This window comes from Canis lupus, chromosome 24 (assembly GCF_003254725.2).
Source record: "Canis lupus dingo isolate Sandy chromosome 24, ASM325472v2, whole genome shotgun sequence".
NCBI lineage: Eukaryota > Metazoa > Chordata > Mammalia > Carnivora > Canidae > Canis > Canis lupus.
Window position 1 is genome coordinate 32905715 of NC_064266.1, and position 14674 is coordinate 32920388.

The 14674-nt window shown below is 42.9% G+C and overlaps 2 protein-coding genes across 2 annotated transcripts in view; both read right to left on the bottom strand.

Moving 5' to 3' along the window:
- Positions 1-6866: 6866 nt before the first annotated feature.
- On the bottom strand, positions 6867-11900 carry LOC112673323 (L-lactate dehydrogenase A chain-like). Its single transcript, XM_035705493.2, is given in 5 exon segments — positions 6867-8212; positions 8215-8568; positions 8771-8806; positions 8809-8973; positions 11798-11900. Coding segments are annotated over 5 exon segments (1209 nt in total). The 3' UTR covers positions 6867-7661.
- LOC112673399 (WAP four-disulfide core domain protein 10A-like) overlaps positions 8964-14674 on the bottom strand; it is a 54443-nt gene continuing 48732 nt past the window's right edge. The window contains exons 4-5 of the mRNA XM_049100411.1: positions 10835-10890; positions 8964-9237 (exon numbers count right to left, since the gene is read on the bottom strand). The gene's annotated coding sequence lies outside the window, so the exon portion shown is untranslated. The remainder of the gene's footprint in view (positions 9238-10834; positions 10891-14674) is intronic.

The window sequence follows — 14674 nt, forward strand, 5'->3', positions numbered from 1 at the left end:
GTGGAAAAGAGAAGGTACTGTTCAAAGGGGGCAAGCCCCCAGTTATAACATGGGAAGTTCTGGAGATCCAACATGTAGCATAGTGACCATAAATTATAAAACGGTATTGTACACTTGAAATTTTCTAAGAGAGTAGATCTAAGTGTTCTCACCACACATTATAAAAAAGAGATGGCTATGTGAGGTGTTGGATATGTTAATAACTTCATTATGGTGATCATTTCACAAAATGTAACTATATCAAAACTTATGATACCCTTCTTCAATACATACGATTTTTATTTATCAATCTACTTCAAGAAAGCCAGGTGAGGGGGGGAGGAGCAAGATGGCGGAAGAGTAGGGTCTCCAAATCACCTGTCTCCACCAAATTACCTAGAAAACCTTCCAATCATCCTGAAAATCTATGAATTCGGCCTGAGAATTAAAGAGAGAACACCTGGAATGCAACAGTGAGGAGAGTTCGCGCTTCTATCAAGGTAGGAAGACGGGGAAAAAGAAGTAAAGAAACAAAGGCCTCCAAGGGGGAGGGGCCCCGCGAGGAGCCGGGCTGAGGCCGGGGCGAGTGTCCCCAGGACAGGAGAGCCCCGTCCCGGAGGAGCAGAAGCTGCACCGACCTCGCCGGGCGGAAAGGGGCTCGCAGGGAGTTGGAGCAGGACCCAGGAGGGCGGGGATGCCCTCGGGCTCCCTGGGACACTAACAGGGACCTGCGCGCCCAGGAGAGTGCGCCGAGCTCCCTAAGGGCTGCAGCTCGCACGGCGGGACCGGGAGCAGCTCGGAGGGGCTCGGGCAGAGGAAGAGGCTCCGTGCGGAGGGGGCTGCGCGGTTCCAGGAGCAGCTCGGGGCGGGGGCTCGGGGGCGGCTCCGCGGAGGGGGCTGCGCGGCCCGGGAGCGCGAATCCAACAGCGCAGGCCCCGGAGCACAGGGCGCCGGGACACAGCCCAGGATCCCGCCTCCCCCGGGACAGGCAGAGGCCGGGAGGACCCAGGACAGCAAGGAAGCTCCTGCCCCAGCTGAGAAGATCAGCGGCCCCGCCCCGGAGCCTCCAGGCCCTGCAGACCGGGAACTCCGGAGTTCCTGCGGGGGCTGAATCCAGGGCTCCAGATCTGGCCCCGCCACTGGGGCTGTTCCTCCTGCGGCCTCACGGGGTAAACAACCCCCACTGAGCCCTGCACCAGGCAGGGGCACAGCAGCTCCTCCAACTGCTAACACCTGGAAATCAGCACAACAGGCCCCTCCCCCAGAACACCAGCTAGACGGACAACTTCCAGGAGAAGCCAAGGGACGTAAAGTACACAGAATCAGAAGATACTCCCTGGTGGTTTTGTTTTTTTGTTTTGTTTTGTTTTGTTTTGTTTTGCTTTTTGATTTGTTTCCTTCCCCCACCCCCTTTTTTTCTCCTTTCTTTTTCTTCTTTTTTTTTCCGTTTTTTTTCTTCCCTTTTTTTTCTCTTTCTCTTTTCTTTCCTTCTTTCTCTCCTCTCTTTTTCTCTTTTTCCCAATACAACTTGCTTTTGGCCACTCTGCACTGAGCAAAATGACTAGAAGGAAAACCTCACCTCAAAAGAAAGAATCAGAAACAGTCCTCTCTCCCACAGAGTTACAAAATCTGGATTACAATTCAATGTCAGAAAGCCAATTCAGAAGCACTATTATACAGCTACTGGTGGCTCTAGAAAAAAGTATAAAGGACTCAAGAGACTTCATGACTGCAGAATTTACATCTAATCAGGCAGAAATTAAAAATCAATTGAATGAGATGCAATCCAAACTAGAAGTCCTAACGACGAGGGTTAACGAGGTGGAAGAACGAGTGAGTGACATAGAAGACAAGTTGATAGCAAAGAGGGAAACTGAGGAAAAAAGAGACAAACAATTAAAAGACCATGAAGATAGATTAAGGGAAATAAACGACAGCCTGAGAAAGAAAAACCTACGTTTAATTGGGGTTCCCGAGGGCGCCGAAAGGGACAGAGGGCCAGAATATGTATTTGAACAAATTCTAGCTGAAAACTTTCCGAATCTGGGAAGGGAAACAGGCATTCAGATCCAGGAAATAGAGAGATCCCCCCCTAAAATCAATAAAAACCGTTCAACACCTCGACATTTAATAGTGAAGCTTGCAAATTCCAAAGATAAAGAGAAGATCCTTAAAGCAGCAAGAGACAAGAAATCCCTGACTTTTATGGGGAGGAGTATTAGGGTAACAGCAGACCTCTCCACAGAGACCTGGCAGGCCAGAAAGGGCTGGCAGGATATATTCAGGGTCCTAAATGAAAAGAACATGCAACCAAGAATACTTTATCCAGCAAGGCTCTCATTCAAAATGGAAGGAGAGATAAAGAGCTTCCAAGACAGGCAGCAACTAAAAGAATATGTGACCTCCAAACCAGCTCTGCAAGAAATTTTAAGGGGGACTCTTAAAATTCCCCTTTAAGAAGAAGTTCAGTGGAACAGTCCACAAAAACAAGGACTGAATAGATATCATGATGACACTAAACTCATATCTCTCAATAGTAACTCTGAATGTGAACGGGCTTAATGACCCCATCAAAAGGCGCAGGGTTTCAGACTGGATAAAAAAGCAGGACCCATCTATTTGCTGTCTACAAGAGACTCATTTTAGACAGAAGGACACCTACAGCCTGAAAATAAAAGGTTGGAGAACCATTTACCATTCAAATGGTCCTCAAAAGAAAGCAGGGGTAGCCATCCTTATATCAGATAAACTAAAATTTACCCCAAAGACTGTAGTGAGAGATGAAGAGCGACACTATATCATACTTAAATGATCTATTCAACAAGAGGACTTAACAATCCTCAATATATATGCCCCGAATGTGGGAGCTGCCAAATATATCAATCAATTATTAACCAAAGTGAAGAAATACTTAGATAATAATACACTTATACTTGGTGACTTCAATCTAGCTCTTTCTATACTCGATAGGTCTTCTAAGCACAACATCTCCAAAGAAACGAGAGCTTTAAATGATACACTGGACCAGATGGATTTCACAGATATCTACAGAACTTTACATCCAAACTCAACTGAATACACATTCTTCTCAAGCGCACATGGAACTTTCTCCAGAATAGACCACATATTGGGTCACAAATCAGGTCTGATCCGATACCAAAAGATTGGGATTGTCCCCTGCATATTCTCAGACCATAATGCCTTGAAATTAGAACTAAATCACAACAAGAAGTTTGGAAGGACCTCAAACACGTGGAGGTTAAGGACCATCCTGCTAAAAGATAAAAGGGTCAACCAGGAAATTAAGGAGGAATTAAAAAGATTCATGGAAACTAATGAGAATGAAGATACAACCGTTCAAAATCTTTGGGATGCTGCAAAAGCAGTCCTAAGGGGGAAATACATCGCAATACAAGCATCCATTCAAAAACTGGAAAGAACTCAAATACAGAAGCTAACCTTACACATAAAGGAGCTAGAGAAAAAACAGCAAATAGATCCTACACCCAAGAGAAGAAGGGAGTTAATAAAGATTCGAGCAGAACTCAACGAAATCGAGACCAGAAGAACTGTGGAACAGATCAACAAAACCAGGAGTTGGTTCTTTGAAAGAATTAATAAGATAGATAAACCATTAGCCAGCCTTATTAAAAAGAAGAGAGAGAAGACTCAAATTAATAAAATCATGAATGAGAAAGGAGAGATCACTACCAACACCAAGGAAATACAAACGATTTTAAAAACATATTATGAACAGCTATACGCCAATAAATTAGGCAATCTAGAAGAAATGGACGCATTCCTGGAAAGCCACAAACTACCAAAACTGGAACAGGAAGAAATAGAAAACCTGAACAGGCCAATAACCAGGGAGGAAATTGAAGCAGTCATCAAAAACCTCCCAAGACACAAGAGTCCAGGGCCAGATGGCTTCCCAGGGGAATTTTATCAAACGTTTAAAGAAGAAACCATACCTATTCTCCTAAAGCTGTTTGGAAAGATAGAAAGATATGGAGTACTTCCAAATTCGTTCTATGAGGCCAGCATCACCTTAATTCCAAAACCAGACAAAGACCCCACCAAAAAGGAGAATTACAGACCAATATCCCTGATGAACATGGATGCAAAAATTCTCAACAAGATACTGGCCAATAGGATCCAATAGTACATTAAGAAAATTATTCACCATGACCAAGTAGGATTTATCCCTGGGACACAAGGCTGGTTCAACACCCGTAAAACAATCAATGTGATTCATCATATCAGCAAGAGAAAAACCAAGAACCATATGATCCTCTCATTGGATGCAGAGAAAGCATTTGACAAAATACAGCATCCATTCCTGATCAAAACTCTTCAGAGTGTAGGGATAGAGGGAACATTCCTCGACATCTTAAAAGCCATCTATGAAAAGCCCACAGCAAATATCATTCTCAATGGGGAAGCACTGGGAGCCTTTCCCCTAAGATCAGGAACAAGACAGGGATGTCCACTCTCACCACTGCTGTTCAACATAGTACTGGAAGTCCTAGCCTCAGCAATCAGGCAACAAAAAGACATTAAAGGCATTCAAATTGGCAAAGAAGAAGTCAAACTCTCCCTCTTCGCCGATGACATGATACTCTACATAGAAAACCCAAAAGTCTCCACCCCAAGATTGCTAGAACTCATACAGCAATTCGGTAGCGTGGCAGGATACAAAATCAATGCCCAGAAGTCAGTGGCATTTCTATACACTAACAATGAGACTGAAGAAAGAGAAATTAAGGAGTCAATCCCATTTACAATTGTACCCAAAAGCTTAAGACACCTAGGAATAAACCTAACCAAAGATGTAAAGGATCTATACCCTCAAAACTATAGAACACTTCTGAAAGAAATTGAGGAAGACACAAAGAGATGGAAAAATATTCCATGCTCATGGATTGGCAGAATTAATATTGTGAAAATGTCAATGTTACCCAGGGCAATATACACGTTTAATGCAATCCCTATCAAAATACCATGGACTTTCTTCAGAGAGTTAGAACAAATTATTTTAAGATTTGTGTGGAATCAGAAAAGACCCCGAATAGCCAGGGGAATTTTAAAAAAGAAAACCATAGCTGGGGGCATCAAAATGCCAGATTTCAGGTTGTACTACAAAGCTGTGGTCATCAAGACAGTGTGGTACTGGCACAAAAACAGACATATAGATCAGTGGAACAGAATAGAGAATCCAGAAGTGGACCCTGAACTTTATGGGCAACTAATATTCGATAAAGGAGGAAAGACTATCCATTGGAAGAAAGATAGTCTTTTCAATAAATGGTGCTGGGAAAATTGGACATCCACATGCAGAAGAATGAAACTAGACGACTCTCTTTCACCATACACAAAGATAAACTCAAAATGGATGAAAGATCTAAATGTGAGACAAGATTCCATCAAAATCCTAGAGAAGAACACAGGCAACACCCTTTTTGAACTCGGCCATAGTAACTTCTTGCAAGATACATCCACGAAGGCAAAAGAAACAAAAGCAAAAATGAACTATTGGGACTTCATCAAGATAAGAAGCTTTTGCACAGCAAAGGATACAGTCAACAAAACTCAAAGACAACCTACAGCATGGGAGAAGATATTTGCAAATGACGTAGCAGATAAAGGGCTAGTTTCCAAGATCTATAAAGAACTTATTAAACTCAACACCAAAGAAACAAACAATCCAATCATGAAATGGGCAAAAGACATGAACAGAAATCTCACAGAGGAAGACATAGACATGGCCAACATGCACATGAGAAAATGCTCTGCATCACTTGCCATCAGGGAAATACAAATCAAAACCACAATGAGATACCACCTCACACCAGTGAGAATGGGGAAAATTAACAAGGCAGGAAACAACAAATGTTGGAGAGGATGCGGAGAAAAGGGAACCCTCATACACTGTTGGTGGGAATGTGAACTGGTGCAGCCACTCTGGAAAACTGTGTGGAGGTTCCTCAAAGAGTTAAAAATAGACCTGCCCTACGACCCAGCAATTGCACTGTTGGGGATTTACCCCAAAGATACAAATGCAATGAAACGCCGGGACACCTGCACCCCGATGTTTATAGCAGCAATGACCACGATAGCCAAACTGTGGAAGGAGCCTCGGTGTCCAACGAAAGATGAATGGATAAAGAAGATGTGGTTTATGTATACAATGGAATATTACTCAGCTATTAGAAATGACAAATACCCACCATTTGCTTCAACGTGGATGGAACTGGAGGGTATCATGCTGAGTGAAGTAAGCCAGTCGGAGAAGGACAAACATTATATGTTCTCATTCATTTGGGGAATATAAATAATAGTGAAAGGGAATATAAGGGAAGGGGGAAGAAATGTGTGGGAAATATCAGAAAGGGAGACAGAACGTAAAGACTGCTAACTCTGGGAAACGAACTAGGGGTGGTGGAAGGGGAGGAGGGCGGGGGGTGGGAGTGAATGGGTGACGGGCACTGGGGGTTATTCTGTATGTTAGTAAATTGAACACCAATAAAAAATAAATTAAAAAATAAATAAATAAATAAAAAGGAAAAAAAAAAAAAGAAAAAAGAAAGCCAGGTGAAATTTTTTAAAAGTAAGAAGTTTCCACTGGGTGGTCAGCACTAGAGTAACGAACAGGTTAAAAATATATTATTACTTTGAGTAATCCTTGGTAAGTCAAGATATTTCATTCTTTTGCTTTTTACTTGTTATGTATTTTATTTCTAGATATTCTACTTAGTACTTTTTCAATATCCTTGTGATTTTTGAAAGATTTTATTTTTAAGTAATCTCTAGACCCAACATGGTACTCCCAATGCACAACTGCAAGCTCAAGAGTCACATGTTCCACCAACTAAGCCAGCCAAGAGCCCCAGTATTCTGGTGATATTTATTTTCCAAAATTTATTTGGTATTTTAGTTGGTGTGACAGATAGTTGGTTGCATTATCTTTTTACATTATATGGCAATGCACACTATATTCTGACATATATAGTACACAAAATAAGATCCTTTAGAAGAGTTATGCACAACACATGCAATATTGAATTTATACATTGGATCCCAGGATATGACTGAAGAATAAAAGATGGACTAGGCATGTTGGGTGTTGGGCTGAAGGAATCAGAAGTTACTGAACACAGTAAATACACATCTGGTTTGAGGAGTAACTGCAGCATATATAACATTGACAGTGGTGCCTCCGAGATGATAGAACTATATTACGTTAACCAATTTAGGACTACACAAGCAGGTATCATCCAGCATCAGGATATAGCTGCAGGGTTTTGTGCACCATTCCCATTTGTAACTTTAGGAAACTGATGTTTTTCTTAGGCCACTTTAATATTACGACTTGAGTAACAGGTCAGATAATAAGGACAACATACACAACCTCCAACTAAAATCTTGTTGCAGTCTAGACAATGACGTGGTACATTAGAGAATTTTATTTTTTTTATTTTTATTTTTTTAAATATATATATTTTTTAATTTTTATTTATTTATGATAGTCACACACAGAGAGAGAGAGAGGCAGAGACACAGGCAGAGGGAGAAGCATGCTCCATGCACGGGGAGCCCGACGTGGGATTCGATCCCGGGTCTCCAGGATCGCGCCCTGGGCCAAAGGCAGGCGCTAAACCGCTGCGCCACCCAGGGATCCCCTACATTAGAGAATTTTTAAACTGCAGCTCCTTTTGGATCCCCCAAAGTATATCTGCACTCTTCTTCAAACGGGCCTCTTCCTCAGGAGTCAGAGTCACCTTCACAACATTGGAGATTCCATTCTGTTCCAAATTGCAAGGAACACTAAGGAAGACATCATCCTTTATTCCATAGAGACCTTTAATCATGGTGGAAATTGGATGCACCCACCTAAGATTCTTCATTACACTTTCTGCCAAATCTGCTATAGACAGTCCAATGGCCCAGGAAGTGTAGCCTTTCAGTTTGATCACCTCATAGGCACTGTCAACCACCGGTTTGTGACCCTCTTTCCACTGTTCCTTATCTGCATCAGTGCCTAAGTCAGGGTGCAGATTCTTCAGAGAGACCCCAGCAACATTTACTCCATTCCATACAGGCACACTGGAGTCTCCATGCTCTCCAAGGACCCACCCATGATAGCTTAATGGGTGAACTCCCAGCCTTTCCCCCATTAGGTAAGGGAACCCGGCTGAATCCAGATTGCAACCACTTCCAATAACGCAATTTTGGGAAAGCCACTTATCTTCCAAGCCACATAGGTTAAGGTATCCACTGGATTGGAAACAACAAGCAACTTGCAGTTTGGGCTGTATTTGACAATATTAGAAATGATGAACTTAAAGATGTTCATGTTAGACTGGACCAAATTAAGACGACTTTCTCCCTCTTGCTGACATGCCCCAGCTGTGATAATAACCAGCTTGGAATTTGCAGTCACATTATAGTCTTTGCCAGAGCCAATTTTTGGTGTTCTAAGGAAAAGGCTGCCGTGCTGGAGATCCATCATCTCTCCCTTCAATTTGTCTTCCATGACATCAACAAGAGCGAGTTCATCTGCCAAGTCCTTCATTAAGATACTGATGGGGGGATCCCTGGGTGGCGCAGCGGTTTGGCGCCTGCCTTTGGCCCAGGGCGCCATCCTGGAGACCTAGAATCGAATCCCACGTCGGGCTCCCGGTGCATGGGGCCTGCTTCTCCTTCTGCCTATGTCTCTGTCTCTCACTGTGTGCCTATCATAAATAAATAAAAAATAAAATAAAAATTAAAAAAAAAAAGATACTGATGGCACAAGTCATGCCTACAGCTCCAACCCCAACAACTTAATCTTATTCTGGGGGATATGGTCTTCCTTAAGAAGATTCTGAATCACCTGATCCTTGAGAGTTGCTATTTTGGACTTAGAACCAAAAGGAATCCGGAATTCACATCGGGCAGTGGAGGCGGCGGCACGGAGCCAGGTCAGAACTTGGCGGCGGCTGCTCCGACTCTCTGGTGATATTTAGGTTCTCTTTCACTTTATCTGTGCACTATTGCCATCTTTCTTTTCCTTTCCTTTCCTAAGCACTTTTGTTTTGTGCTCTGTCTATAGTAATTTCAATATCTGATGTCTCTGTGGATCTCTGCTATTTCTCTTGACCTTTTTCTTCCTTTCTTGTTTTCTTAAACGGGTGGGAATTTCTTTTTCTTGTGAGCTCGTATATTTCATGGAAATTCCTCTTTCATGACACATGACCTGTAGAATTTCTTGGAATCCTGTGTTTAAGTGAGCAATGTCAAAATCAGTTTGTTTCACATACTACCCTAAACACTCAGACTGTTTTCATCTCAAGCCTTGCCTTTAGGTTTTTCGGACTTCACCCATGTGCTAATTCCTGCTGCACTGTTATGTGGGAAAACTAGCTTGTAAGTGATGAATTTTTGGAGGAATCTTTTCCCCACTCTACTGAATGGATAAAGGATATGTGGAATGGATATACAATGGATCATTATTCAGCCTCGAAAATGAGGAAAATTACCATACAGGCTACAACATGGATGAACTTGAACCCAAGCTAAGTGAAGTAAGCCAGTCACAAAAACCAAATACCATATGATTCCACCTTTGCGAGATTCCTAGAGGAGTCCGATTCACAGAGACAAGAGAAGGGTAGTTTCCACAGGCTGGGGGGATAGGGATGGGGAGTTGTTGTTTAATGGGTACAGAGTTTCACTTTTACAAGATGAAAGAGTTCTGGAGATGGATGATGGTGACAGTTGTACACCCATGTGAGTTTACTTAATGCCACTGAAGTGTGCACTTAAGAATAGTCAGGATGGGGATCCCTGGGTGGCGCAGTGGTTTGGCGCCTGCCTTTGGCCCGGGGCGTGATCCTGGAGACCCAGGATCGAATCCCACATCGGGCTCCCTCCATGGAGCCTGCTTCTCCCTCTGACTGTGTCTCTGCCTCTCTATCTCTCTCTGTGTGACTATCATGAATAAATAAATAAAATCTTTTTTAAAAAAAAAAAGAATAGTCAGGATGGTTGGGGTCCCAGGTTGCTCAGTTGGTAAAGCATCCAACTCTTGACTTTGGCACAGGTCACAATCTCAGAGTTGTGAGTTTGAGTCCTGCATTGGACTCTGTGCTGGGCAGGGACCCTGCATATGATTCTCTTCTGCCTCTCCCTCTGCCCCTCCCTCCTTCTAAAAAATAGTCAAGATGGTTAATTTTATGTGTATTTTACCACACTTACAAATAATAATAAATACATAAAAGGGACTTTTGATTTCTGCCCAGATGTAGAAAGCTGAATAAACCCCTCAAACTTACTGAAAACAAAGCTTGACAATTTTTTTTATTGGAGTTCAATTTGCCAACATATAGCATATCACCCAGTGCTCATCCCATCAAGTGTCCCCCTCAGTGCCTGTCACCCAGTCACCCCCACCCCCCGCCCACCTCCCCTTCCACCACCCCTTGTTTGTTTCCCAGTTAGGAGTCTCTCATGTTCTGTCTCCCTTTCTGATATTTCCCACTCATTTTTTCTCCTTTCCCCTTTATTCCCTTTCACTATTTTTTATATTCCCCAAATGAATGAGACCATAAAATGTTTGTCCTCCGATTGACTTATTTCACTCAGCATAATACCCTCCAGTTCCATCCAGTCAAAACAAATGGTGGGTATTTGTCGTTTCTAATGGCTAATATTCCATTGTATACATAGACCACATCTTCCTTATCCATTCATTTTTCAGTGGACACCGAGGCTCCTTCCACAGTTTGGCTATTGTGGACATTGAAGCTATAAACATCGGGGTGCAGGTGTCCCGGCATTTCACTGCATCTTTGACAACTTTTCTTAAACTTACCAGAGCACTGAGATCCCAGGACAACTAACCAGTGCAGTATCAATGGAGACAGGCACCTGCAAGGAGATAGAAGACACAAACATTGATTTCCTAGGAGATAGGCAGCCAGAAACCAGAAAGGATAGTTAATCTAGGTGGTTGACATATTGCTAGAGGCTGAGTATTACTCTGCCATTAGAAACGACCATTTGCTTCGAAGTGGATGGAACTGGAGGGTATTATGCTGAGTGAAATAAGTCAATTGGAGAAGGACAAACTTATATGGTCTCATTCATTTGGGGAATATAAAAAATAGTGAAAGGGAATAAAGGGGAAAGGAGAAAAAATGAGTGGGAAATATCAGAAAGGGAGACAGAACATGAAAGACTCCTAACTCTGGGGAACGAACTAGGGGTGGTGGAAGGGGAGGTGGGTGGGGGGTGGGGGTGACTGGGTGACAAGCACTGAGGTGGGCACTTGACGGTATGAGCACTGGGTGTTATTCTATATGCTGGCAAATTGAATACCAATAAAAAATAAATTTGTAAAAAAATCAAAAGAAAGTGAAAAGTCTGAGGCTGCAAATACTGGGCAAGGGTGGAGGCAGTGGGCAATTCACACACTCTTACAGATTTTCTCCAAAAATCCATGGTGCACTCAAGGTAACCACAGCAACAAACAACCCATAAATCACAAACTAGCCTGGGTCCTGATTAGATTAACACAAATTTCCACATTAAAGACCTAATATGGGCAGCCCAGGTGGCTCAGCGATTTAGTGCCACCTTCCACCCAGGGCATGTTCCTTGAAACCTGGAATCCAGTCTGGTGTCAGGCTCCCTGCATGGAGCCTGCTTCTCCCTCTGCATGTCTCTCAGCCTCTGTCTCTCTGTGTCATTCATGAATAAATAAATAAAATCTTTAAAAAAAAAAAGATCTAATAGAAGGAAAGGCGAACCCATTTCCAGGGATAAATACTATTACCTGTTTCTGGTTCCTTGCCCGTCCCACTGAATATAGCTATAAAAATTGGAAAGTCAGTACTAACAGACAGATGGGAAAGAAGGCTAGAATTCAAGTACCACATTGTTGATGATGGATCTACTGGGATTTTTCCCCCTCTGATATCCCCCACCAAACCTGAAAATAAGCACTAGGGCACAGGTAGAATGACGGGAGAAACTTTCTAAAGTTGGCTTGAGACATAGAAAAGAGAACTTGTAATGCCCAGAAGAGGTGCAGAAATCACCTGGTTTTTTCTCTTTCTCTTAATTCTTCCCTTTCCTCCTTCTCCACCTCTCCCTCCTCTTTCTTTTTTCAAATATTTTATTTTTACATAATCACTACACCCAACACAGGGCTCAAACTCACAGCCCGACATCAAAAGTTGCATGCTCTACCGAGCCTGCTGAGTGCCCCTTAATTTTTCTTCTATGTCCTAGTCCCTAAGAAAAAGAGTGGTGATCAGGATGGGAAGGAGCCAAGACTCTGAGAGAGGGGAAATCTTCCTCTGTTGGGTGCAGCTGTAATTCTATAGAGCAAGTGGCCACCGTTGTCCCTGTTTATCTTTTCTCTCTTTGTTCTCTCACCAACTGGCTCTGGATATGGATGTAGTTGTGGAAGGGCCTAGTAGAGCAGGATAACCAAAGCCTAAGCTGTTTGGAGCTGAGGGGAAATAGAAGGCACGGGGGGGGGGGGGAGATGACCAACAAGAACTTGAGAAAGCAAACACATATAGTTGTCTATTTATTTCTGGGTTCACCTCTAAGCCATTGCATGCATGGATGTGATCCTAGCTGACATACTTTGAGAAATGAACCAGCAGATAGGTACACCACCACCTAGATCCCGGACTAGCCATGTGGTGGTGCATATTCAGGGAGGCACCAAAGGAATTGCAAACAGTGGCTTTGAACAACTGAACTGACATAGGAACACAACTCACCCAAGACAGGTTGAACTCACTCTGCACTTAACCATTTGAATTACTTTTGAAAACACAGTATTACCTTCTCTGTTCAGTGTGAACAAGACTCAGAGTCTTAAAACATTCAAAATGTACAGGATAGGGACACCTGAGTGGCTCAGTGGTTGAGCATCTGCTTTCAATTTAGGGCTTGATCCGGGTCCAGGTTCAAGTCCCGATTCAAGCTCCCTCTGGAAAGCCTGCTTCTCCCTCTGCCTATGGCTCTGCATCTCTTTGTGTGTCTCTCATGAATAAATAAATAAAATATGTTTAAAAATGTCCAGGATATAATCCAAAATTTTGGAATATATGAAATTAAAGGAAAATACCAACTCCTATGGCAAAAGGCGACCAACAGACTCCAGTTTCACGATGAAATAAATGTTGAAATCATCTTTAAAAAGTGTTAAAGCAATTATTATAAAAGTTCTGAAACAAGTAATCAAAACACCCTTGAAAGATGGAAAAATAGAAAGTCTCGGCAAAGAAATGGAAGACCTAAAGAAGAAGAAAATGGAAATTTGAAATGAGCATGATAACTGAGATTTAATGCTCACTGAATAGGCTTAATATCAGAATCCACAGGGCAGAGAGATAGGAGCAACCAACTTGAAGACTGCTGCATGGGAAGTATCCAATTTGAACAACAAAGAAAAAAAAAAAAAGAAGAAGAACATACCAAAAATATACAGAGCCTAAGGGGCAACAACCAAAGTTCTGATGCTGAAAAAATATTTGAGGAAATAATGACTGAAAATTCCTAAATATGTTGGGAGACATAAGACTGTAGATCAAGAAACTTTGATGATCACTGAAGACTTGCTCTCTCAGCAACTTGCAAGTATGCAATACACTAGTATTAACTATAGTGAGAATCCTGTGCATTAGATTGCCAACACCTGGCAGGGAAGACCTGTGGTGGGGGTGGGACCAGGGGAGTGCAGGTGCGCAGCAGGATGGACTGTCTGTAGATGAGTGCTGTGGTACAGGCCAGTGACTGAAGACAGGGCCTGATCCAGGACCATAAGTGGCAGCAGTGGCTCTGCAGGTCAGCACATGAAGCGCTCCTGTGGCTTCACATTTTCCCAGGGCATGTGTACTGCAGTGAAGGCCTGTCACAGGTAGGCCAGCCCCAAGCATGTACACTTCACTTTGGTGGGGTCAGTCACGGGGGTCTTGACAGGCATCTTGCAATTGCACAGCTACAGAGGCCTGGGTCGGCTACTGGTGCAGTTCCTGAGCTCCATGTGGGCAGAGGCTAAGGAGTGGAAAGAGACTCAAGTGTCTGGTGACAGTGAGAGTGGCAAAAGCTACTGAAATCTGCTTTGAGGTCTATGGATGCCATGCTGGCCATTGGTATCTTCAATGGCAAATCTGCTGGGTTGGTTTGTAGGGCAGGACACCATTTGCCACAATCACTTCCACTGTGTGTCTGCTACTGCAGAACTGTTTTTGTTCACAGAAAGCTGTGTAATTATTGATCTATGTGGAGGGACAGAGGCTAGGGTCTCATGTGTTGCCACTTGCTGGACATCATTCTGTATGCATATGTTTTGAGATGTCATGTTCATTTTTCAGTTCCAAATATTTTTTATTTTCTATCATGATTTCATTTTGACCTATGACTCCTTAGAATTGCTTGTTTAATTTTATTTAGATTTTATTTCTTCGAGAGAGAAATGGAGCAGAGAGAGAGAGAGAGAGAGAAGGATAGAGAGACCATGAGCGGAGGGAGGGGCGAGGGGAGAGGGTGAAGCAGATTCCCACTTAGCAGGAAGCCCAACATGGGGCTCAATCCCAGGACCCCAGGATCAGGACCCTTGCCAAAGGCAGACAATTAGTTGATTGAACCACCCTGGTGCACTGCTTTCCTTAACTTTTACCCATTGGAAATT